The sequence below is a fragment of the Mus musculus genome, chromosome 18 (assembly GCF_000001635.26).
Source record: "Mus musculus strain C57BL/6J chromosome 18, GRCm38.p6 C57BL/6J".
NCBI lineage: Eukaryota > Metazoa > Chordata > Mammalia > Rodentia > Muridae > Mus > Mus musculus.
The window spans coordinates 64,520,680-64,544,020 of NC_000084.6; the positions used below are offsets into that span (position 1 = coordinate 64,520,680).

General features: G+C 43.3%; 1 protein-coding gene across 2 annotated transcripts in view; it reads right to left on the reverse strand.

Annotated features, from left to right (window-relative positions):
• Positions 1-8,299: 8,299 nt before the first annotated feature.
• Atp8b1 (ATPase, class I, type 8B, member 1) overlaps positions 8,300-23,341 on the reverse strand; it is a 132,294-nt gene continuing 117,252 nt past the window's right edge. Inside the window, exons 23-28 of one of the 2 annotated variants that reach the window (NM_001001488.3) lie at positions 20,599-20,822; positions 19,606-19,689; positions 18,352-18,597; positions 17,872-18,010; positions 12,915-13,045; positions 8,300-10,885 (exon numbers count right to left, since the gene is read on the reverse strand). In NM_001001488.3, coding sequence (NP_001001488.2) covers positions 10,661-10,885; positions 12,915-13,045; positions 17,872-18,010; positions 18,352-18,597; positions 19,606-19,689; positions 20,599-20,822 — 1,049 coding nt within the window. In that variant the 3' untranslated portion in view covers positions 8,300-10,660. Of the gene's footprint in view, positions 10,886-12,914; positions 13,046-17,871; positions 18,011-18,351; positions 18,598-19,605; positions 19,690-20,598; positions 20,823-22,418; positions 22,789-23,341 lie in introns of those variants that run through there. The other variant, XM_006526105.4, reaches the window with a different exon arrangement.

The window sequence follows — 23,341 nt, forward strand, 5'->3', positions numbered from 1 at the left end:
ACTAGCTATGTAAGAAGGCCCGGCAAGCCCCAGGAATCTTCCTGTGTCCACTTCTCCAATAATGGGAGGTTTGGTGTGTGTTATCATAACCAGCCTTTACGTGAGTTCTAGGAAAGAAATTTAGGTCCTCTTTCTTATATAGAAAGCACTTTACCAACAGAGCCATCCCTCTGACCTATGAAAAACCTTTTAAAAAGTGAGTGTGCATGTACAAGTGTGGGGGCCAGAGAAGTATATCAGGTGTTTGGCATTATCATCTGTTTCCTTCCTTCGAGGCTGGGTCTCTCAGTGAACTTGGAGCTATGCTGGAGGTCCCCAAGGATCCAGTGTCCACAACTACAATACTAGGGTTACCAGGTGTTGTAGTCAGGGTTTCTATCCCTGCACAAACAGCATGACCAAGATGCACGCTGGGGAGGAAAGGGTTTATACAGCTTACACTTCCATGTTGCTGTTCATCACCAAAGGATGTCAGGACTGGAACTCAAGCAGGTCAGAAAGCGGGAGCTGATGCAGAGGCCGTGGAGGGATGTTCCTTACTGGCCTGCTTCCTCTGGCTTGCTCATTTTGCTCTCTTACAGAACCCAAGACTACAAGTCTAGGGATGGCACCACCCACAATGGGCCCTCCCTCCTTGATCACTAATTGAGAAAATGCCTTACAGCTGGATCTCATGGAGGCATTTCCTCAAGGGAGGCCCCTTTCTCTGTGATAATTCCAGCTTGTGTCAAGTTGACACAAAACCAGTCAGTACACTAGGCATGGACCATACCTGCCTTTTCTCCCTCTTCTTCTCTCCCTCTCCCCCCACCCCCAAAGATGCTGGGATTGAAACGCAGGTCCTGAACAAGCATCAGTACCAACTGGACTATCTTTCCATGCCCTATACCATCCTTTTAAAAGTGACAATAATGTATGATAAAGGATAAGTATTTAAAGTGTGCAGTTGAAGGTGTTTTTTTTTTAAACAGATCTGTGTACACATGAAATCATCACTATAGCCAGGATACTGAACAAACCTACTTTCCACCCTAAAGTTTTCCCAAACTGTTTTGTGATTTGGTTTTTTTTTGGGGGGGGGGTTGTTTTGTTTTGCTTTGCAAAAATCTCAATTGTTCAATTTTACCAATGAAGACTCAGGAGCCCAAAGCCGGGGTGAAAGTCTGATAGCACCAAGGTAGAGAAAGCACCCAGATGACCTTCCTCCTCAGCCAGTCTTCCAGGACAAATGCTCCTCTTTCAGGCCATCTCACAAAAACTCCCTTCAAATCGAATGTCCCTCCCTTCTACTTCCTGTGCATTTCTCTACCCGTCCTGCTGACACCCTCTTACTCTTAGTAATTATTTCTTAATAATTGTATGATTATTTCCTGTCAACCAGTTACTTGACCTATGGTTGATTTTACTTAATCCTAAGAAGAAAGCTCTTGGATTAAAGGTATGTGCTAAGGGCTGAGCCACACCACAACTAAAACCAGGGTTTTCCAGTAAATAACACAATCTTGGGGTTCAGAGTGTGATCAAATATCTGTTTGTATTGTATCTTCCCCGTTTTCCTATTGACCAATACTATTGAGTAGTCTCTCTCTCTCTCTCTCTCTCTCTCTCTCTCTCTCTCTCTCTCTCTGTGTGTGTGTGTGTGTATGTGTCTGTGTTCAAGTGTCTATTCAAACTTCTGTAAGGAAGAGCTATGCTATAAAGTGGGGATTCATGTTCATTGTTTTGCTCGTGGACATTCAATATTATTTGTAGAAAAGGCTGTTCTAGCCCCTACTTAATTTTGCCTTTGTTCTCTTGTTAAAACCCAGCTGTCCATATATGTGTGGACTGATTTCTGGGCTCTTTTATGCTCTGTCTAACTGCAGGCCAGTACTATATCTTTTTGATAACTGTAGCTCTATCACACTTGAAACAACATGGCGATCTGGCCTTCTGTGCTGCTCATCTGATAGATACCTGAATTTTGTTTTGCTCAGCTTTCATTATGTATTTTGGATCAGTCTTAGTTTGCTATGAAGCCCAGCTAGCTTTGAACTCATGACCTTCCTGCCTTAGCCTCCTGACTGGCTTTTAGGTTTGCAGGCCTGTACCATCCCACCCAGTTTACCTGGAGGAGTTGATTTATAAGGAGGACAGATTTCCTTCAGCTCATGCCTTCAAGGCATAGCCCTTAGCCCTATTGCTTTGGACCTGTAGATACATAATTGCCATGGAATGTGTGATAGAACAGACCCATTTGTAGTGATTGGGGGTTAAAAATGAGAGGAATATGGGCTCCCATATCTCTTTTAAGGACATTTCCTCAGTGACATACCTTCCTTCCACTGGTTTCCAGCTCCTAAAGATTGCACCTCATCATGAGAGTGCCACAGGCTGGGGACCAAGCCTTTTAACACATGAGTTTTAGGGACATTTCAGATCCTACCTACACCTTCCATCTTTTATTTTTAAAGATTTATTTATTTATTATATGTATATGAGTACACTGTAGTTATCTTCAGGCACACCAGAAGAGGGCATCAGATCCCATTACAGATTGTTGTGAGCCACCATGTGGTTCCTGGGAATTGAACTCAGGACCTCTGGAAGAGCAGTCAGTGCTCTTAACCACTGAGCCATCTCTCCAGCCTCAACGCCTTCCATCTTTAATTTTGTTTCACTGTTGTTTTAGAAATCCTTCTATGTGTTTGCATTCCCAGTTGAGATTTAGAATACGCTTGAAACCTAGAAAATCTATGGGATGTTGGCTAGGCTTACATTGCTTTTGTGCACCAACCCCACCCCTTTCACATGAAAGGAAGCCAGCGGTCAGGCACAGTTCTAGGCCTGGTCCTCTATCTTCACGATGAATCGTGTAGACTGTTCTTAGTTCCTCTCGGTTTCCATGCTAGTGTCACCAGAAGACAGCTAACTTCATCCAGCCAGCCCCGTCTCATTGATTTCTAGCTTTGCCAATGTTGTTGTTATAAATAGCCCTCTGGTAGTGCCGTAGTGGTACATGTGGCTTCCCTTGGGGGCAGATACATCTGCACGATGAAGTTGAGGAATACGATGACCATGTTACAGAGTCATAGTTTTGAGATTTTAGTGGCTATTTCTAAACTTCCCCTATCAGAGTTTCTTCAGTTTATAGTTCTGTCAATAATAAAACAGAAGGTTGGCTTTGCACACAGCTTTAACTGTGCATTACCAAGCCTTGCTAGACATTTTCTCTTTTGTCATCTATCTATCTATCTATCTATCTATCTATCATCTATTTATTTATTTATTTATTTATTTATTTATTTAGATAGGAGCTCACATGACCTAGGTAGATCTTGAACCCACTGTGTAGCTAAGGATGACTGAACTTTTAGTCCTCCGGCCTCTTCCACCTGAGTGCTGACATTACTGGCATTTACTACCACAGTTAGGTGTTTGTTTGTTTGTTGTTTTTGAGACAAAGTCTCGCTGGCTGGAGTGAAACTCCCTATGAAGACCAGGCTGGCCTTTAACTCACAGAGATCTAGTTGCCTCAGCTGTCATTAAAGGTGCATGCCATCATGCCTGACCACACCATATTTTACTCCAGGGCTAGGGATGGAGCCCAGGGCTTCATGCAAGCTAGGCAAGCATTCTATGAACTGAGTTATAATCCTAGCCACGATTTTCCTTTATTAAATTCATTAGACGTAAATTTAAATTCCAAAATATCTCATTACCCCCAAAGAGCCCCTCCCTCATAGCCATTTTTTCCGGTCAATCGTATTTCATCTGTACTATTTTGTGGCACCTGCTTGACCAAACAAGTCTAGAAATTGCTTTGAAGGTTAATACAGATATCTAGATCTGCCCACTGAAGTCCATCAAGGGTAAATTATTCTCTTCCCAGCTTTCAGATTCAGGCATGCAATGTCAATCTCTTGCCCCTATCTCCAAGGGCACCCTGCTGGCTCCAATCGTGTATTACCCCCCACAGCACAGTTGTATAAGCCTAACTTGTGTTGTTTTCTAGGATGTGGCCACAGCACACACCAACTCACTGCAGCTGTGGTTAACTGCACACAATCAAGCCGGGCAAACTTTCAGCATGGTTGGGAAAGGTCTCCAAGATGCTACCCCTATTGGGGGAGCTATCAGCAGTTGATGGCTGTTGCAGGCAGGAGAGTCCAGACACTCTTCTTTGGGGATTTGGCTGCTGGCAGGTTGGTCATGCCCCAGTAGTAGATGGCCACCTTCCCATGCACTATGTGGTGTATGGGTAGCATGAATTAGACTTAGGGAGTTATTGATAACAACAACAACAACAACAACAACAATACAGGAAGATGGGAGGGATATGGGGTGGGGGCATTAGGGGGATTCGAAGGGCAGCCGATGGATGTATATAATCAAAATATATCAGATACATATACAGACATTTTTAAAGAACAAAAATAGGGCTGGAGAGATAGTTCAGTGATTAAGAGCACTGACTGCTTTTCCAGAGGTCCTGAGTTCAATTCCTAGCAACCACATGGTGGCTCACAAACATCTGTAAAGGGATCTGATGCCCTTTTCTGTTGTGTCTGAAGACAGCTACAGTATATTCATAAATAAATCTTTAAAAAAAACTTTTAAAACTCTCCCATACACACGTGTTCTTTGTTCTCTACCCCCAGCCCCTGGCCTGACTGTGATTTCCTCCATTTAAGGTGTATTAAGGTTCACACATGTTATAGCATAGATCAACATCTCCTTCTTTTTTGTGGCCAAATTGTACTTCAATTGTATCCATCCATATCTGTTGATTCATCCACCTGCTGATGCTGCGGTCTGGGTTGTTTCTATCTCTGGGCTGCTATGAACCCGGTTTGTAAGTGTTTGCTGAGGTCCTGTTTCTAATACTGTCAAGAGTATTAGAGTATCTCAGAGTGGACTTGCCCAGCCAAAGCCGAATCGGTCTTCCTCAGGGATTATACTACTCCCTCTGTCTCCAGAAGGATGGGGATTCAAGTTTCTCCACTTTCTCTTAATATCGTGACTACGATGTTGAGTGTGAAGTGGGATTGCGTCTTGCTTGTTTATTTGAGGTAGGATCTCCTTAGTTCATGTTGACCTCATATTCGCCATGATGCTGACAACCACCTGCCTGCCTCCAGCTCCTGCAGAGACACGCCTGCCTTCACACTTTGATTTTCACCTTCCCGGTGGCTAAAGACCTTGAGCATCTTTCCGTGTACTTATCAACCATTTATCTTGGAGAGATAGCTCTAGAAAATCATTTTCCTTTTTTTTAACAAGTACTTTTATGTGTGCCTGGGTGTTTTGCCTGTGCTTATGTTTTTGTGCACTGCATAAAGGCTATTCTTGTGTTGCTCAAATGCTGATTCCTCTGCCCTCGTATCTTGTTTCAATCTGGACATTGTTTTATGTTTATTTTTAGAAGCCCCCATCTCAAGTTTGTATAAGCAGTGTTCCTCATTTATTCTCTGCCTTGACGATAAAAGCCAATGAGCCAAGGGGCTGGAGAGATAGCTTAGAGGTTAAGAGCACTGTCTGCAATTCCAGAGGTCCTGAGTTCAATTCTCAGCAACCACATGGTAGCTCACAACCATCTATGATGAGATCTGGTGGCCTCTTCTTGCATACAGGCATCCAAGCAAGCAGAATGCTGTATACATAATTTAAAAAAAAAGGCAATTAGAATAAGGTGGGACTTGTGATTCTTGGAGGAGTAGAGAATGAGATGGGAAGTGAAGGGAACCACAAGGAAGAGGCAAAAGGAGCATCATGTTTGCCTTACGGGACTTTTAATAAATCTTAGTGTCTCTATGTGGTTATTGGAAAGCTAGTAAAGGTAAAGAAATACAGCTGCCAGACTAATCGACTATTTACATTTATAGTAAAAGCAATTCATGGGGCTGGAGAGATGGCTCAGCGGTTAGGAACACTGACTGTTCTTCCAGAGGTCCTGAGTTTAATTCTCACCAATCACATGGTGGCTCACAACCATCTGTAAAGAGATCAGATGCCCTCTTCTGGTGCGTCTGAAGACAGCTACAATGTAGTTATATACATTAAATAAATAAACAATTCTTTTTTAAAAACCCAATTCATTTAACACACGTCTATGTACCACTTGCATGCCTGCTGTCTGTGAAAGCCAGAGGAAAGCCTCAGGTCCCTCAGGGATGGAGATACAGATGCTGTGAGCTGCCATGTGGGTGCTGGGAATCAAACCTGGGTCCCCTGGAAGAGCAGCGAGTGCTCTTAACCACCGAGCCATCACTCCAGTTCCCTAGAGAATTACTTCTTGCCTGCTTTGTTTTGGCATCCCAACTTCCATCCCCCCCCCCCCCCCATATCTCGAAGTATCTTTTGTTTTGTTTTTAAATATGTTTTGTTTTTAAATATTTATTTATTTATTTATTATATGTAAATAGACACTCCAGAAGAGGGCATCAGATTTCGTTACGTTATGGATGGTTGTGAGCCACCATGTGGTTGCTGGGATTTAAACTCAGGACCTTTGGAAGAACAGTCGCGAGCCATCTCACCAGCCCGCCTTTTGTTTTATAACTGCACCAGAATCTGTATTGCAGCCGTAACTTGCTAGTGGATAATGACAGGAGTTTTAGAAGCCGTTTTGCAGTTTTCCTAAGCGCCACAGGAAGGCAGCGCCTCTTGAAACGTCTTTGGATTCCACTGGGGTACATTTGACTATCACACTTCATCTCCATCAGATGACAGTCCAGAGCAGCATCTGCCGTAGGATGTGACTACTTTCCTCTAGGTGGTGCTGTTGAGTTAAAAATATCCCTGAACCAACTCTACCGTTTGGTGCTTTACTAGCTGCCCAGCTCTTCTTATACTTTGTCTACTGAGGAAGCTAGAACCAGCCCCTTTCCTATCACCCCACACACCCACAGCCTGGTGACAGCCTCTCTTCACCCACTGCAACCATAACTCCCAGAGAGGTCCTCACCAGGGGATCTCTTTCCTGGTAGCACAACCAACCACACTTTGCTGGTGAGTCACATCGTCCCATGCTTCTAGGGCTGACCCTCCCTCTCCTCCCCCCACCCCGTGCTACACGGAAGTCTTCACACTTCATCTTTGCAGCAGCTCCGATATGGACTGAGTTTCCTCACTCATTTCCATTTGCCCACCTTTCTGCCAGGTATTCTACACGTATCTTATAGTTCAAGAACAGCAGCCCACTTCTCTTACTCTCCTTCTAAGGAACTGAGAGGAAGAGGTCTGGAGCAGTAGACGTTGTCTTACCCTGAAATGGCTAGTCCCTCTTCCTTGAAAGTCTAATCACCTCCCTCAGCCACATCTCTTATATGTTGTACAGTCTCTAGCATTATTTCTTATAGCCAGAGGAGCTCTACACGTTTCAGGAACCGTCTCGGGACTAGATTCTCCTGCCATGTACTCCACACTTAAAAGCAACAAAACAAAACAAAATAAACCACAGCAGCAGCAACAGAAAAAAAAGGGGGGGGGAGCTACATAGATAACTCACCAGGGTGCTCTGGTGAGTATCCAGGAAGACTTAAATCCCAACACTGAATAAAAGCAGCTATGGCTGTGGTGGCCACGCCTTTAATCCCAGCACTCGGGAGGCAGAGGCAGGCTGATTTCTGAGTTCGAGGCCAGCCTGGTCTACAGAGTGAGTTCCAGCTGTGGTGGCACATACTAACATCAGCACTGGGAGGGAGGTGGTCACAGGAGGCTCAGAAGTGCAAGGTCATTCTTGACTATGTGAGGAGTTCAAACAAGCCTAGGATATATGAATGCCATTCTTACAAAGGCAATAAAGAACAAAACTTAGTGTGTGTGTGTGTGTGTGTGTGTGTGTGAAGAGAGAGCTTAGCCATTAAGGCCACTTGCTGTTCTTCCACCTCTTTCCCCTCAGTTCCTTAGAAGGAGAGTAAGAGAAGTGGGCTGCTGTTCTTGAACTATAAGATACGTGTAGAATACCTGGCAGAAAGGTTGGCAAGTGGGAATGAGGGAGGAAGTTTCTAGTACCCACAGCAGGTAACTCATAACCATCTGTAACTCCAGCTTCAGAGGAGCTAACATCTTTTTCTGGTCTTTGCAGGCACTGGTACACACAAGGCTTATTATATCCATCCATCCATCCATCCATCCATCCATCCATCCATACACACACACACACACACCACCACCAACCCCACTTAGAAACATGTGTTAAAACTAGAAAGTGCAGCTCAGGAGTGCATTTGCCTAGCATACACAAGGCCCTGGGTTACATCCCCAGCACTGCCAATAAATAACCACACAATACAGACATAAATAAACATATATAAAATGACATGTTCCAAATATTTTACTAAAGCATTTATTTTCTTAAACAAAAATATACATTAAATCTCAGATTTACAGCATATAGAAATAATTTATGATTTGCATTTTAAATTATTAATATTGCACCCAGCAGTGTAAGTCTTTGACACATTTGCATTGCCAACCCTTCCCACCATTCAAAAACAAAAAACAAAACAAAAAAAACAAAAACAAAAGCGAAACTTGAAATTGACAAAATTACACAAGCTAAATTTTCCATAAAAAAAGGAAAACATACAATTCTTTTTATTTACATGGTAAAGTTGTAAACTTTCAGAAATTTACCTCTAGGAGATAGACATACATTCTTTCATCATATCTAGACAATGCATTATAAAAGTACAATTTAATGTTTTCCTGTCCTGTGTATAGAAGATGAACTACACATGATTTCCTCTTGGGAATTCACAGACTGCTATGAACATTTGCAAGGGGAAAGAAAGTTACCTACTACAACCCACAGAGGCCTTCAGTAGAGCAGGGGGACTGTTCTGTGAAAGAAATAAAATGAGAAAAATCCCCTGGGGGGAAAAATAAGTTACCTTTTCAAGGATATTTTCCTTAATCACCTAATGTTTTTTCCAAAATAAAAAACAAAAACGAAACGAAAAAACTGTTCTTTTTGTCTTAGACATAAGACAGATGCAAGAGCGAGGCTCCAAAAGACTTGTATAAAATACTTTCTGGGAAGGGGGACACAAGCAGTTTCTTTTCAACAGAGAACTCTGCAAAATATTCCCAAAGGTATCACTGATGCCCTCTGGGCTTTTTGTTTGTTTGTTTAAACTTATCTGTTCTGAACAGTAGACCTCTCGTTTACTTCCAGGAAACACAGGGGAAAGTTCTCCACAGACTCCCTACCAGGTAAGTCTATGCTCCTGACAGTGGGACAAACTACCAGGAAAGCTCACACTCAAGACCAAGCAATGGAGTTGCACATGGGCATATACACACACAATTTCCTAGTGTTTTAAGTAATTTTAACCATTTTTGTATTGGGCTATATTCATAGTTCTCCTTGCCTGGATGTGGCCACCGGCAGCAGTTTGGATACACCTTTGTATGTATTATTCTCCTCTGTTGTGGGCAGTAGTAACAATGTTCCCATCACTTAAGAGTCAAGGCTCTTGTTTCTCCCCTCCCACCCCGCAACCTCCCAGTCCATCCAGTGACTGGGAAGAGCTAAATAGTGTTGTCTTCCAAAGGAAACCACAAGGAAAATTTCAGTAGGCATAGTCCTGTCCCTTTCTAGTCAATTTTAGGTGATCCATAATTGTGTCTATTTATAGGACATCACGTGATGTTTCTTCCATTTTATACTGCTATGGGACCTAAGACTCCAGCTTTGCCACCAAGCCACAAGGTGGCCTGCCATGTTCCTCAGCACATGTATATTGTATAAAGTTGACATCACATTTTTTCCATTTCTCAGTTATCACTTCTTGTTGAAAACATTTAAATCCCTTTCGTCTAGCATTTCTGAAACACACATTCCATTATCATGATCTATTATCATGATCCCTTACGGTGCAAGAGATGCCACAATTTATTTCTCTTATCTAAATGGTACTTAATACTAGTTGATAATGTCCTCAGCTTTTAAAAAATATTTTTTTGTCATTTTTAAAAATTTAAAATTAAAGTAGAGAGTCAAACCGCTTGGTAGTACAGAGAAATACCAAATAGTAAAAAAACATGGGATACATTATTTAGCTTGGTAGTAAAATCAAAACCAGAGTGAAATGTTGCACCTAAATCATTCAATCAAGGAAACTTGTTTCAAATTTCGAAAGTTGGTAGAAAGAAACAGGGAGCCCCAACAAGGTCTGAAAAAGTCATTAAACCACTTCCTGTCAGGTGATAAACATTAGCAACCCTTTGTTACTGCACCCATACATTAAAAACAGATTTTCTGTTTTCTTCTTTTGAAAGATGACAAGCAGAGGGGGGAGTGCATCTGAGAAATCCACATTTGAGGCCACAGAGAGAAGAGTGTAATTGTAACTTTGTAGTGTAGTAGTGTCCTTCCAGCTGAAATGGGAGACTTTTCTAAACTCTGCCGTCTTCCATTAGGCCAGGATTAAAAAAAAAAAAGTTCCCTTTGAATCTCAGCAGACACAATCCGCTGAATAACAGGTGGTGTCTTGGCTTTGCGATTGCTTAACAGCACAATCCTAGAAGTTTATTGAAAAGGTTATTGTCATCAGTGACAACTTCAGTTTGTTTGTGTTTTTAAAAAGGTCCTGAGTCGTTCATTAAAGAAAAAAACAAAAACAAAAACAAAACGTCTTCCCAGCGCTCCGGTCTCTCAGCAGAGCAATGCCAATCAGCTCTCCACTGTGCGCCGGTACTCAGCCGTGCCATCCGCGATGATGGCATCCAGGGGCGAGCGCTTCTTGCGGATGCTGCGGCCAGAGGAGATGAGGTCTGCGTAGCCTCTCTGATGCGAAAAGGCATAGGCTGAGCGCCTGGAAGATACTCCCCTCCGGAACACGCTCTGCCGCCGTTTCCACTGCTCTTCAGCCTTCAATCGCTTTCGATGCTTCTGGATCTGGAGAGAGAAAACCAAGAAGAGACAGATCTGAGATGCACAGGTCGCCTAGCCAATAGAAGCTGGGCAGAAGCTAGCCCCGCGGAGAGCCTTTACACCCTTATGCACACACAAATGCCCCCCCCCCTTTTCTGGACTAGCGGGACATGAAGGGTCTGGAGGGTTGGGGACTATTTCCACTATCCTACAGGTAGATTTTGGAAAACTATTGCCAGGCATTTAATTCCAGTACTCAAAAGATGGAGGTATCTTGGAGGTCAGCCTGGTCTATATTGCAAGTTCCAGGAAAACCAAGCCTCGCACTTTTCATTATTTCCTGTCAACTTGACACAAACTAGATTCATTTGAGAAGGAATGTTAATTAAGAAGCTGCCTCCATCAGATTGGCCTGTAGGCAAGACTATAGGGCATTATCTTGATTAGTGGTTGGTATGGGAGGGCGCAGCCCAATGTGAGGGTTCCACCCCTGAATAGAAGATTCTGGGTAGTATAAGAAAGTAGGCTCAGCATGCCGTAGAGAACAAGCCAGTGAGCAGCACCCCTCCAGCAGTTCTTGATTCAGTTTCTGACTCCACGATCCTGCTTGACCGACCTTCTGCCCTGGCTTCCCTCAGTGGTAGCTTGTGACCTGGGAGTCATATGATGAAATAAACCTTTGCTTCCCCGAATTGTGTTGGCCATGCTATTTATCAGAGCAGTAGAAAGCAAACTAGGCTGCTAAGCTAACATTCTTTGTGAATCCCAGGGCAGACTGGTATGTGTTGACAAACCTCAAAGGCATGTTACAGCATAGTCTGTCTGTCTGTCTTTCTCTTTCTTGTTCTCTCTCTCTCTCTCTCTCTCTCTCTCTCTCTCTCTCAGTGTGTGTGTGTGTGTTCATATGTGCAGGTGCTTGTATATGTGTGTACATGACTATAGAAGCTAGAGATGGATGTCTGGTGTCTCCCTCTATCCCCTCCACCCTAATTTTTGAGATAGGATTTGTCATAGAATCAATTCAGGAGCCCACAGATTCAGCGACACTGGCCAGCAAGCCCCAGGAATCCTCCTGTCCCCACATCTGGAGATGCAGGGTGCCAGGTGAAGTTGTTAGTATGTGTGCTGGAACCCAGACTCAAGTTCTTCTTTCTTGCACTTAGAGAACTGAGGTCTATCTCTTCTCTTGTTTACCAAGCACTGTCACAGTGTTCTCCTGGGCCCTTGCTTAGCTAACATCCACCCTCACCTTACCATAGAATGCCGATTTATAAAGGTAAGCACCTCTCCTCTCTACAGTGACATTCTTCATAAGAGAGGGAGTTTTATCTCGTTGGCTATTAGTTCAATGTACAGCCTAATTCTGACAAATGACATCTGAGAAAAGTACACGTTCAAAGTTCCCAGGATCCTGAGGGAAAGGATGGAAGCCTTGTCCCCATTTATCGATGTGATGCCAGGAACTGCTGTGGCCACCTTACAGCATGAGATGAAACTAATAAAGAAGACACTCCCTTCAGAAGTGTGACGGGAAAAGCAATGTTAAATTGCTCAACAACGGGGCCTGAAGTCGGCTGATCATTACGCAAGGGGCTCATTACACTGTTTTTGAGACATTGATTGTACTATCAGATATGATATTTGCTTTAAATAAGGAGGGTGGGTGGGTGGGGGGAGAGAGGAGATCACCCTCTCAGAGGCAAAGGGGAGGGGGAATTGGATAAAGAACTGTGGGAGCAGGGACTGGGAGGGGGGCAACGTCTGGAATGTAAATAAAATAATCAATTAAAAAAATAAGGGGAGGGGAAAAGAAGCCCAAACCATTAGCATGGCAAATTGTTAAGATAACTGTAAAACCAAAGGGACAAGACCTGCTTCACTGTGTGAACAAACGTCTGAAGGTTCACGATCGATCACGATGGAATTAAAGAGAAAGAGTGAAACAACAAAATTCTTATCAGCCTTCCCACAGGCTTTCAGCAGGACAGGTAGTGATGGGGGATGCGTTGGCTCCCCGAAGGGACTCTACTGTAGGAGGAGGGCAAGTCTGTACCTTATCACTTTCTGAGGGCCAAATGGTCATGGACAGGAAACGGATGGCGACGACAGGTAGTAAGCACACGGCAACCGTCAGGATGATGGTCAGCCAGATGTATGGCTGTCTCAGGGCATTGGAAGCTGTACCTGCAACAACACAACAGGGACTCACAGAGGTGCTTCTATCCTGAGGACAGAATTAGCCTTCCATATGCTAAGCAGACATCTTAGGTAAGACTTTCTCTCCCTCTCTCTCTCTCTCTCTCTCTCTCTCCCTCTCTCCCTCTCTTCCTCTCTTCCTCTCCCTCTCTCCCTCTCTCCCTCTCTCTCTCTCTCAAGATTTATTTATTTATTATATGTACCTACACTGCAGCTGTTTTCAGACACCAGAAGAGGGCGTCCAATCTCATTACAGATGGTTGTGAGCCACTGTGTGGTTGCTGGGATTTGAACTCAGAACCTTCGGAAGAGTAGTTGGTGCTCTTAACCGCTGAGCCATCTCTCCAGCCCAACATTTTATAACATTTTATTACCTCCTCATACTGCTCCAGAAATGGACTTTTTTTTCCCCCAGATTTTGATTTTGAGGTAGGGTCTCAACCCTGAAGCCTTCAGGGTGCCGAGATGGCAGATCAGATCCACCACACCCTGACAGGAATTCATTGTTGTTTGGTTTGTTTGTTTGTTCGTTTGTTTGTTTTTTGAGACAGGGTTTCCTCCGTGTATCCCTGGCTTTCCAGGCAGGACCTTGATTTGTAGACCAGGCAGGCCTTGAACTCACAGAGATCGGTCTGCCTCTGCCTCCCAGGCTCTGGGATTAAGGGCATGAGCTACCATTGCCTGGCAGGAATGCATAATTTAAAATGCCTAGACCAAATAAAAAAGGTCGATTGCCTGCTATAAGCTGATAAAGGAAAGGGGGAGGACGCTTTTGTTAATGCTGCACCAAGGAACAATGGAAGCTTGGCGCTGAGGTGGAGCTCTCAGCCAGATCCCTGCTTTGTGAGCACTCGGCCCTTGGGGTCATTTGGCAGTAGAGAGTTCCAAAAAGGATGTTAAAAATAAAGCAGTTATGAATACAGCTGCTATGAACATAGTGGAGCATGTGTCCTTGGGATATAGTGGAGCATCTTCTGGGTATATGCCCAGGAGTGGTATAGCTAGGTCTTCAGGGAGAACGATTTCTAGTTTTCTGAGGAACCTCCAGACTGATTTCCAGAGTGCTTGTACAAGCTTGCAATCCCACCAGCAATGGAGGAGTGTTCCTCTTTCTCCACATCCTCGCCAGCATGTGCTGTCACCTGAGTTTTTGATCTTAGCCATTCTGATTGGTGTGAGGTGGAATCTCAGAGTCATTTTGATTTGCATTTCCCTGATGTCTAAAGGATGTTGAACATTTCTTTAAGTGCCATTCAAGATTTCTCTGTTGAGAGAATTCCCTGTTTAGCTCTGTATCCCATTTTTAAAAATAGTTTTGGCCAGAAACTCCACACATTTGTCATATGAACTGGCAGCCCACAGTGTTTTATATGGGTCATGCCATTCAGTCTATTCTGAGAGGTGGGAGTTGTTGTGTGAGCCACACCAGGAAACTGAGTCAAGAGCTTAGTAAGTTTGCCCAAGAAAACACAGCTAGCCAGGGCAGTCCCAAGATCAAAACCCACTTTGTGACTGGAGCCAAGCTTTGGCCACCGGACCTGGTGATTTGCTGTTGAATTTTATATACATGATGTATATGATGATCATATACATTTCCCCAACATCTAGAGGTAATTTACCACAAAGCTTTCTGTACTTTATATGAGTCCATAAAATTAATTTTTAAAAATTTAAACTTTTATCTTTTAAAAAATGAGCACACAAGGTATCGGATGTCATCATGGCATTTTTCAGAATGGGTTTCACCCTCCTCCCTTCAGCTTTCCACCCTACTGCTGCTCTTAATCCCCTACAGAACCTCTTCCTCACTTGGCGGCATCTGCTCTTCAGTATCCTGAGCATCCTTTGCCCATCTTCCGTCTTCCCTCATCATCTATTTTTACCCTCTCTTATTCTTTCTACTTTTTAAAGCTTTACTCATATTTACACACACACACACACACACACACACACACACACACACATACACGAGTCTTTGCTTTTAAACTACTAAATATAAATTAAATTGAGAGAACCCACTTCATATCAGAATGTTCGAAGTAAGCATTAAATGAGTAAGAAAAAAAAAAACCAAAAATAATGAAAACTAGCCCCACCCAGAGATGAAAAGGGTTACCATAGCAACAAGCACTTAAGACTCAACAATGGGCCATAAAGTCCCAGTCTTCTATTCAAAAAAAGTTATGGAGAATTTTTATTTCATCATAAATTCAAACTATTTGAGACTCTCACAAAAGTTCAATTTATGTTTATTTTTGTATTTGTGGTATTTATATCAGTTTGATATAATGTATACAATGTATTTTGATTATATTTAAACTCCACTCGGCTAACACTTCCCTCCCAACTTCTTATCCTTTCTTTTTCTCTTTTCTTTCTTTCTTTTTTTAAAAAATAACCCTCCAAGTCTGCTTTGTGCTACCCATATACTCAAAAGTAGGGCATTTACTAGAGCAGGGTGACACCCTTAAAGAAATCTGACTCTCCCTTGCTCAGAAGCCATCAACTGTCCCACTCAGTTAGAGGCAGAGGGCTCACGAGCCCCTTCCCCCTCCACACTGAAATACTGGCTGGCTTGATTCTGTGCAGGCAACCACAGCTCTGTGAGTTCACGAGTGCAATAGTCTTGTCAGATCCAGAAGACATTGTTCTCCCCCTGACCTCTGGCTCTTAAAGTGTGTGTGTGTGTGTGTGTGTGTGTGTGTGTGTGTGTGTGTGTGTGTTACCTCTACATCTTATGTGTGTGGGTGTTTTGCTTGCCTGTAAGCCTGTGTATCACATGCATGCCTGGTGCTTTTGGAAGCCAGAAGAGGGCATTGGATCTCCTGGAGCTGGAGTTACAAATGGTTGTTAGCCACCATGTGGATGCTGGGAGTCAAACCTAGGACCTCCGGGAGAACAGCCAGTGCTTTTAACTGCTGTGCTATCTCTCCAGCCCCAACCTCTGGAGCTTAAGTCATGTGTTTAACAGTTACAATCATCTGTGCCCATGGCTTCTGTGGACTGTTCATTGAACTGCTGTTCAACAGACATAGTTCCAAAGATGGACCAGAATTCTGAGTTCTAGGTTTCCATTGTATTAGTAATTCGTCATTTGATTAGTTAATTTAATATTCTTAAGTCCTTGACCTACTTCTACACCCCCTTTAAAAGTAATTAGAACTGTGATAGTGTTGCAGTTTTTGTACAAAGAACCTTAAAGTAGAAACACCTGGTCAAAAATGCATGAAGCATTTTATAGTTAATTGTGCATTTTCAGAGAGTGTTTTGGAAAAAAATTAAACATTCTTTCAGAAATATATATGCACTCAATGTGTCATAACTATGGAGATTAGGTCTTGTGGGAGTGGAGGAAGGCTTTATTTAGCTACCCCTGCCTCTTTCTTTTGCCTCTGTTTTTTTTTTTTTTTTTTTTTTTTTTTTTTTTTTGGCAGAGCCTTGCTTATAGCCCAGCTGGCCTGGAGCTCACTCTATAGACCAGGCCAACCCTGAACTTGGAGAAACCTTCCTCCTGTCCTCATGTGCTTGGATTACAGGCACATGCCACTCTTCCCGGCAATTTAATCTTTGGTTTTATTTTTCTTTTATTACTTTTAAATTGTGCCTATTTATTGTCTTTTACCAAATACAATTTGAATTTCATTTTAATTTTTAAATTGAAGATAGATTTTTTTCATCTAATATATGATCAAGGTTTCCTTTCTCCCAACTCCTCCCAGATCTTTCTACTTCCCCTCCCACCCCAATCCACACACTTTCCTTTTCTCTCTTTCACTAGAATACAAACAGGCACTTAAAAATAATAATAAAATAAGAAGCCACACACACACACACACACAAGAGCACAAGAAACACATACAGATGTGGAAACACAGGTTCACATACACAGAAATTTCATGAAAACACAAAACTGGAAATCGGTAATATATACACAAAAGTTCCATAAGAAACAAACAAAACCAAAGAGCCCCGAGAAAGTACTGTGGTACAAAGAATGCCATTAAGTTCATTTTCTGTTGGCCATCTACTGCTGGGCATAAAATGATATCTTAAAACTATGTGTGTATGTGTTGCCTGTAGAAGCCAGAAAAGGACATGGAACCTTTGGGACTGGAGTTCCTGGCAATGGGGAGCCACCTGATATGGGTTTTAGTGGCTGTTTGGAAGGGTCTAAGCAGGTTAAAGCCACATTAAGACGCAGCTGGGCATCTGTTAAATAAGATAACGTAAAGATTAAATAAAGGCCTGGGGCAGCCAAGCAAGTAAATAATTGTGCTTGCCACAGTTACTTACTGATCCTGGGTCCTCTGCAAGAGCAGGGTGTCCTCTTATCCACTGACCTATCTCTTCAGCTCCGACTTTTAAATCTTTTAAAAAAAGCTTAGTTCATTTCTATGTTTATTGTGCGTGCGTGCGTGCGTGGGTGTGTGTGAGTGTACGTGAGCACATTTGCAGATGTAGGTCAGAGGACAGCTTGTTTTGGGAATTCTTTCTCTTCTCCTTCGACGTGAGCCCGCATATTGTCAGGTTTGGGTGGTGGGCACAGTGATTTACCTGCTGGTTCATCCTGCTGGCCGAAACCCTTTAACCTTGAAGCTATCTTCTTCAACGGATGCACAGCTGTGTCTTAATATGACCTTTCCTTGCTTAGACCCTTCCAAGGAGCCACTGCCATTCAATTCCTATTAGAATACTCATTTTTATCTAGTAAAGATACATGCTCTTTGTATTTTTCTGCTCACCTAAGGATTATGTCTGATTGTAATCTCATGGCACTGACCTACGCTTACTTTCGGAGTCCGAGCGATACCAACCTGTGAACTGAAATGCGGACGGAAAGAGAACGTGTATCCCAGCACTGTGGAAATCAAACATGATGCCGAAGTACAGTGCGATGCTGCCGAAAATTGAAAAGGCATTCACAAAAGTCCAGTATGAAGTATCCAAGCCAATCTGTTGGGAAACCAGAAGCGGGATAAAAACCAGAGCACTCATTTGGGCACTTGGGCAGGAAAAGGAAAGATCTGTGAACCCTCCAAATTCCAATTTGACAAATTTCAATTTGGCAGTTTGGGTATGGCTTGGTTGGAACAGTAAACACCCAGAGACCAAGCCACCCTTGGCTCAAGCAAAAGAGAGAGAGAGAGAGAGGAAACACGCTAGGATGAGGGATGCAAAGAACCTTCTCGTTTTGTAAAGTGACAGGGGCTCTGAGGTCAGACTGGGCAGGCTTGCCTAGTTACAGAAGTACGGGTACCAACAGATACAGGATACCGTTAAGGAAAGCCACATACCTGGAAGTTGACCGTTATCACTAGAGCGGAGGCCACCGTGACGGCGAAGGACTGGTAGTCTGAAGGCGCCTCCCCATCCTGTCCCACTGTTTGCAGATAAGCACCAAGCGGTATGAAGAAGAGGACCATTGAGGTTAAGACCCCATGCAGCAAACTGACAAAGAATCTCTTATAGTTGAACAGCAAGTCCCTCTGCCCCACTACATACAGCCCAGGGAATCGGAGGCTCAGCTTGTCACTCACGTCCTTAAAGAGAAAACAAAATTCGCCCATCAGGTCAAGGATACAGGGACGTCCCAGTGAGCATCTCGGATCTCACAAACAGCTGCAGCTTGCCCCAGTGTTTTAGGAAGGCAGGCGGGGAGCCTGACCAGTATCTTTGTGTGCAGAGGTCAGGCAAGCTTTGGCTCACCGGCACTCAATGCTTACAGACCGTGGCTATGGGGAACTTATCACTGTACTAGTAAAGACAATAGTAATGCCAAGTAGTACGTGAGGATTAGTTTCTAACCCCCTGAGAGAATGTATTTGTATTATTACAAATCTAGAGGGAGAATACTCACACACAAGTTGGTAAGTTAATCCTTAATTATCCCAATTATTTCTTATCAATTATCCCTTCCCTAAGAATCACTTGTCCACCTAGCAAGAGGGGCGTGGGCTGCCTTGGTCTCTGTTCCCTGCCATTGGATCCCCTTCCCCACTGCCTGGAATGGCTTCTGTAGGAGAGGATGACAGGGACCTGCTGGGACTAGATGGCCCAGGGTTGGGTGGTTCCCAAGGGAGGCAGCTCTTCCCTGATTAGAAGGGGGGAGGGAGTGGGGGGGGGAAGAGATTTGTAAGGGTTGGACTGGGAAGAGAAGGAGGAGGGGGGCTGTGATTGAGATGAATACAAATAAAATATTTAAAAAAAAGAATAACTTGTTAGGCGAAACATGATTTAGGAATTAGATGCGTAAGCTTTGGAAACTATTAAAATTTACTTTTTAAAATAAGTTGCTGGCATAAGTCATGCTGGATTCTCGGGTGTCGCCTGAACAAATGTCTGAAAGGAAAATGTGAGCATCCTTGCTTGAACTCAGTGAAGCTAAAGAAACTCTTTTTGGAACAGAGCAGAAAGCAGCTATTGTTGCTTGGCAGGTATACCGGGGTTTATCAGAGCGAGTCAAGCCAGAAGAACGCATGGATGCGCTTTCTGTAATCTCCCTGGCAACAGATGGGTCTTTCCACAGCACCCCAGCCCAGGCCTCCTACCTGATCCAGCAGCCCCATGAGGAGCACAGGCAAACTGGAGTACAGCACGTTGTAGAGGGTGATAAACCAATCCTCATACGCCGTCTGCAAACAGAAGACAGAGGCTCTATGTCACACACAAAGACAGATTACAGGTCTGCTTTCACCATGCAGGACTGTCTCCTGCAAGTGTGGACCTCTCCTGAAGAGAAAGTAGCCCTCAGCTGGCCCTACAAAATAAAAGTCTATGCAGTGAGATGTAGCACAGGCTTTTCCATAGCAACAATCCCCTCCAAAATTGTCTCCTTAAATGTGTGTGTGTGTGAATACTATAAGGTTTTGCCAAAATATTCTATTCTGACTGATAATGTTAGTAAAATAAAATCAGTGTTTATTTAAAAAAAAGACTTTAAAATTTTAAATTATGTGTATGTGTATGCATCTGTATATGGGTGTGTGCACATGAGTGTCCACAGATGCAAGAAGAGGGCTTTGGATCCTCTGGGATGGGAGTTACAGGTAGTCTGAATCACCTGACATGGGTATTGGGAAACCAAATTCAGGTCCTCTGTAAGAACAGTGTGTCCTCTTAACCTGAGGCAACTCTCTAGCTGGGTTCATCACTTTCAGACTTCCTTGTGAAATGAAATTACAATTCTGAAATGGAAATGAAGCATTTAAAACGTTTTTAAATACTCAAAAAAAAAAAAAGAATATTGAAAATAAAACTAGTTCAGGAAGGCTGGCAAGGTGGCTTCACAGGCAAAGGCACTTGTCACTCACGCCTGGTGACCTGAGGTCAATTCCTGAAGCCCAGCTAAAGATGGAAGAGAACTGACTCCCCAAAGCTCTTTCTCTGACCTCTACATGTACACTGTGCCCTGTCCTCCCCACACAGACAGATACACACACAATAAACAAACAAATTCATAAAATGTTTAAAAGAACTAGCATTTTATTTCTATAAAGTTCTACTAAGAAAAAAATAGTTCTAAAGGAATCACGTTCTATTACCTGGGCTGAGTAGCCATTGAAGAAGGAGTACCAGAAATGAACTAAAGTAAAGGCAAAGTTCTTGTAAAAGAAGTATCGTAGGAACTTGCACATCCTTATGTAAGACCACCGGCCGTGGACCAGCAGCAACCGCTGCAGATATCTGAACTGAGCAAAAGAATAGTCACTGGACATGACAGCTTGCATCCCTTCTTGTCCACTTATTCCAACACCAATGTGGGCAGCTGGGGAGGCAGAGGGAAAAAGAAATAGTGGGTTAGACATTACTTTTAAGGCACAGCATTGAGTGACATAAGACTTTCCATCGCAAAACAAAAACTCTTGCTTACCATTGCCCCACCCCCCCTACCCCTGCCTCCAGCTCCTGATTTCAGTTCAGAAGGACAAGTTTGCTAAACCAAGCTCAGATGGGACTCCTTAAATAACTTGTGATAGGATCTCAGGTGAGTGATGAATTCCATTTGGATTATCTACCTGACATATCAGCCATCTTTTTCATCCACAGGATGAGCCCCAGGCACTCTTAGGAGCCAGAGATGATGCTGCAAAACTAGCCCCGACAACCTCCGTTCTTCCTCTGTTGTAAGTACTAAGGCCGGAAAGCAAATCGGCATACTTTCCCAGACTCTGCTGCCATTGGTCTCAATTGTGACTGGGGTCCATTGTTTAGATCCACTCATGACTGGGAAACTGAGATGACCTGGAGCCTAAAATCTCCTCCCCTCTTTGACATATCTGTAGCAGAGTTCATAACCATTTCCAGCTGCCCAGATGCTGATGGGCAGCTGTAAAGGCTTTTCAACTGAGAAGTTCTTTAGAGAGACCTAAAGTGTAAAAGCTCCTCTAGTGAACGGTCCAGAGGCTACTCAGCCCAGAAAGGAACCCATAAGAGGGCTGGGGAGGACATGTTAGGACAGTGGAGGGGGCAGTAGTGCAAATGAGGTGTGTAAATAGAAAGGAGGCCATGGGAGAAGGATGGCTGCTTGTGTTCGTCAGCACATTTTCTCTACAAGACCTCACTGTCTTTGTTTACCTTAATTTTTAAGGCCTGGACAATATTCTGGATTCTCTAACTCAAAAATGTATTTAATAACTATTGGAAGAATGAGCACAACATTGGAAATCAGCTTTGCCTGTGAATGTGTGCATGCATGTATCTATCTTAAAGCCACGGTGTACCTTTAACCCACACTCACGCTCAGTTACACGCATGCATATAAACATTATAAGCTAGAATCTGCACAGGAGAGAGAACGTGGGGGTTTTGTCTTCTTATGTACATTGTTCTTGATATGGCAGAAAACTTATGACACAGACAGACCTAGACAGAGACAGAGACACAGACAACTTTTAGGTAGACCCCATTTTCCTGTATTTTTATTCCAAACAGATGCTCCTTAAGTTACACACACACACACACACACACACACACACACACATGCACACACTAGCACACACACATACACTAGCACACACATGTACACACCTTGCACACACACAACTAAATAAGTAAATGAATACAAATTTTAAAATAAAAGTTTAGGGCTGGAGAGGTGGCTCAGTGGTTAAGAGCACTGACTGCTCTTCCAGAGGTCCTAAGTTCAATTCCCAGCAACCACATGGTGGCTCACAACCATCTGTAATGGGATCTGATGCCCTCTTCTGGTGTGTCTGAAGACAGTTACAGTGTGCTCATCATATACATAAAATAAATAAATAATAATTCTTAAAAAAAAAATAAAAGTTTAAAGCAACTTCAGAAAACTGGGCCTGCATGAGGTTTATCTGTCTCTTGAAGACAGACGGTGAACCTCTGGAGGCTCCATCATTTAATAAAACGACAAGTCTGTAAGGCCTCTTCCCTTCCAGAACAACTAGAAAACTCTATCAGAACTGAATAAAAACCATGCGTAAGTTACTCTTTAGACACAGGCACAGTCATAGAAGGGTGCATAGTGGGACAATAATCCAGAGCTGGCCACCGAGGAGGGAGGGATCTCATTCAGAGCAGTGGCATCTGTGTGGTGGGACAGGCACAGAGCAGAGAGCGGAGAGGGACGAAACCGGCAGTGGCAACAGATGCGCGCATTGATAAAAAGCAAGAAGACATACGTCATACAGACGGCTCCTGCTGAAGAAGACAGGGCGGGGAGACTCTTAGCACATGCCAAGGAGGAAAGGAGAGGAGCTCTGAGGAAAGAAAGAGACAGATCTGTGAGTCACAAAGTAGGCTCAATTAATATCTGGTTATTGGTGACACACTTAAGTTCCCCAGCACAACAGGCGGTGTGTGTGTGTATGTGTGCCTGTGTATGTATATGTGGTATGTGTTCATGTGTGTGTCTGTGTATATGTAGTATATGTGTGTGTGTTTTTGTGTACGTGTAGTGTGTATCAGTGTGTGCAGGTGTATGTGTAGTGTATATGTTAGTGTGTATGTCTGTATGTGTGCCTGTATGTGTGTGTATATGTGTTTCTCTGTGGATATGTATGTGTGATATGTGCAGGTCTATGTGTATGTCTGTGTGTATGTGTCTGTATATATGTGTGTGTGGTAAGGGTACATCTGTGTGTATGTGGTGTGTGTATGTATGTATATATAGTAACATAATATTTTACTTTAACTGTAATAGCACTGAGTTAGACAACAGAGAGGATAATTTTTCTTTTTTTCAGCTGAGAAATTGGGCCTAACCTGAAGCCCCAGCTGATGTGGGAGTTTGGTAGTGAGGAGAGAAGCAGC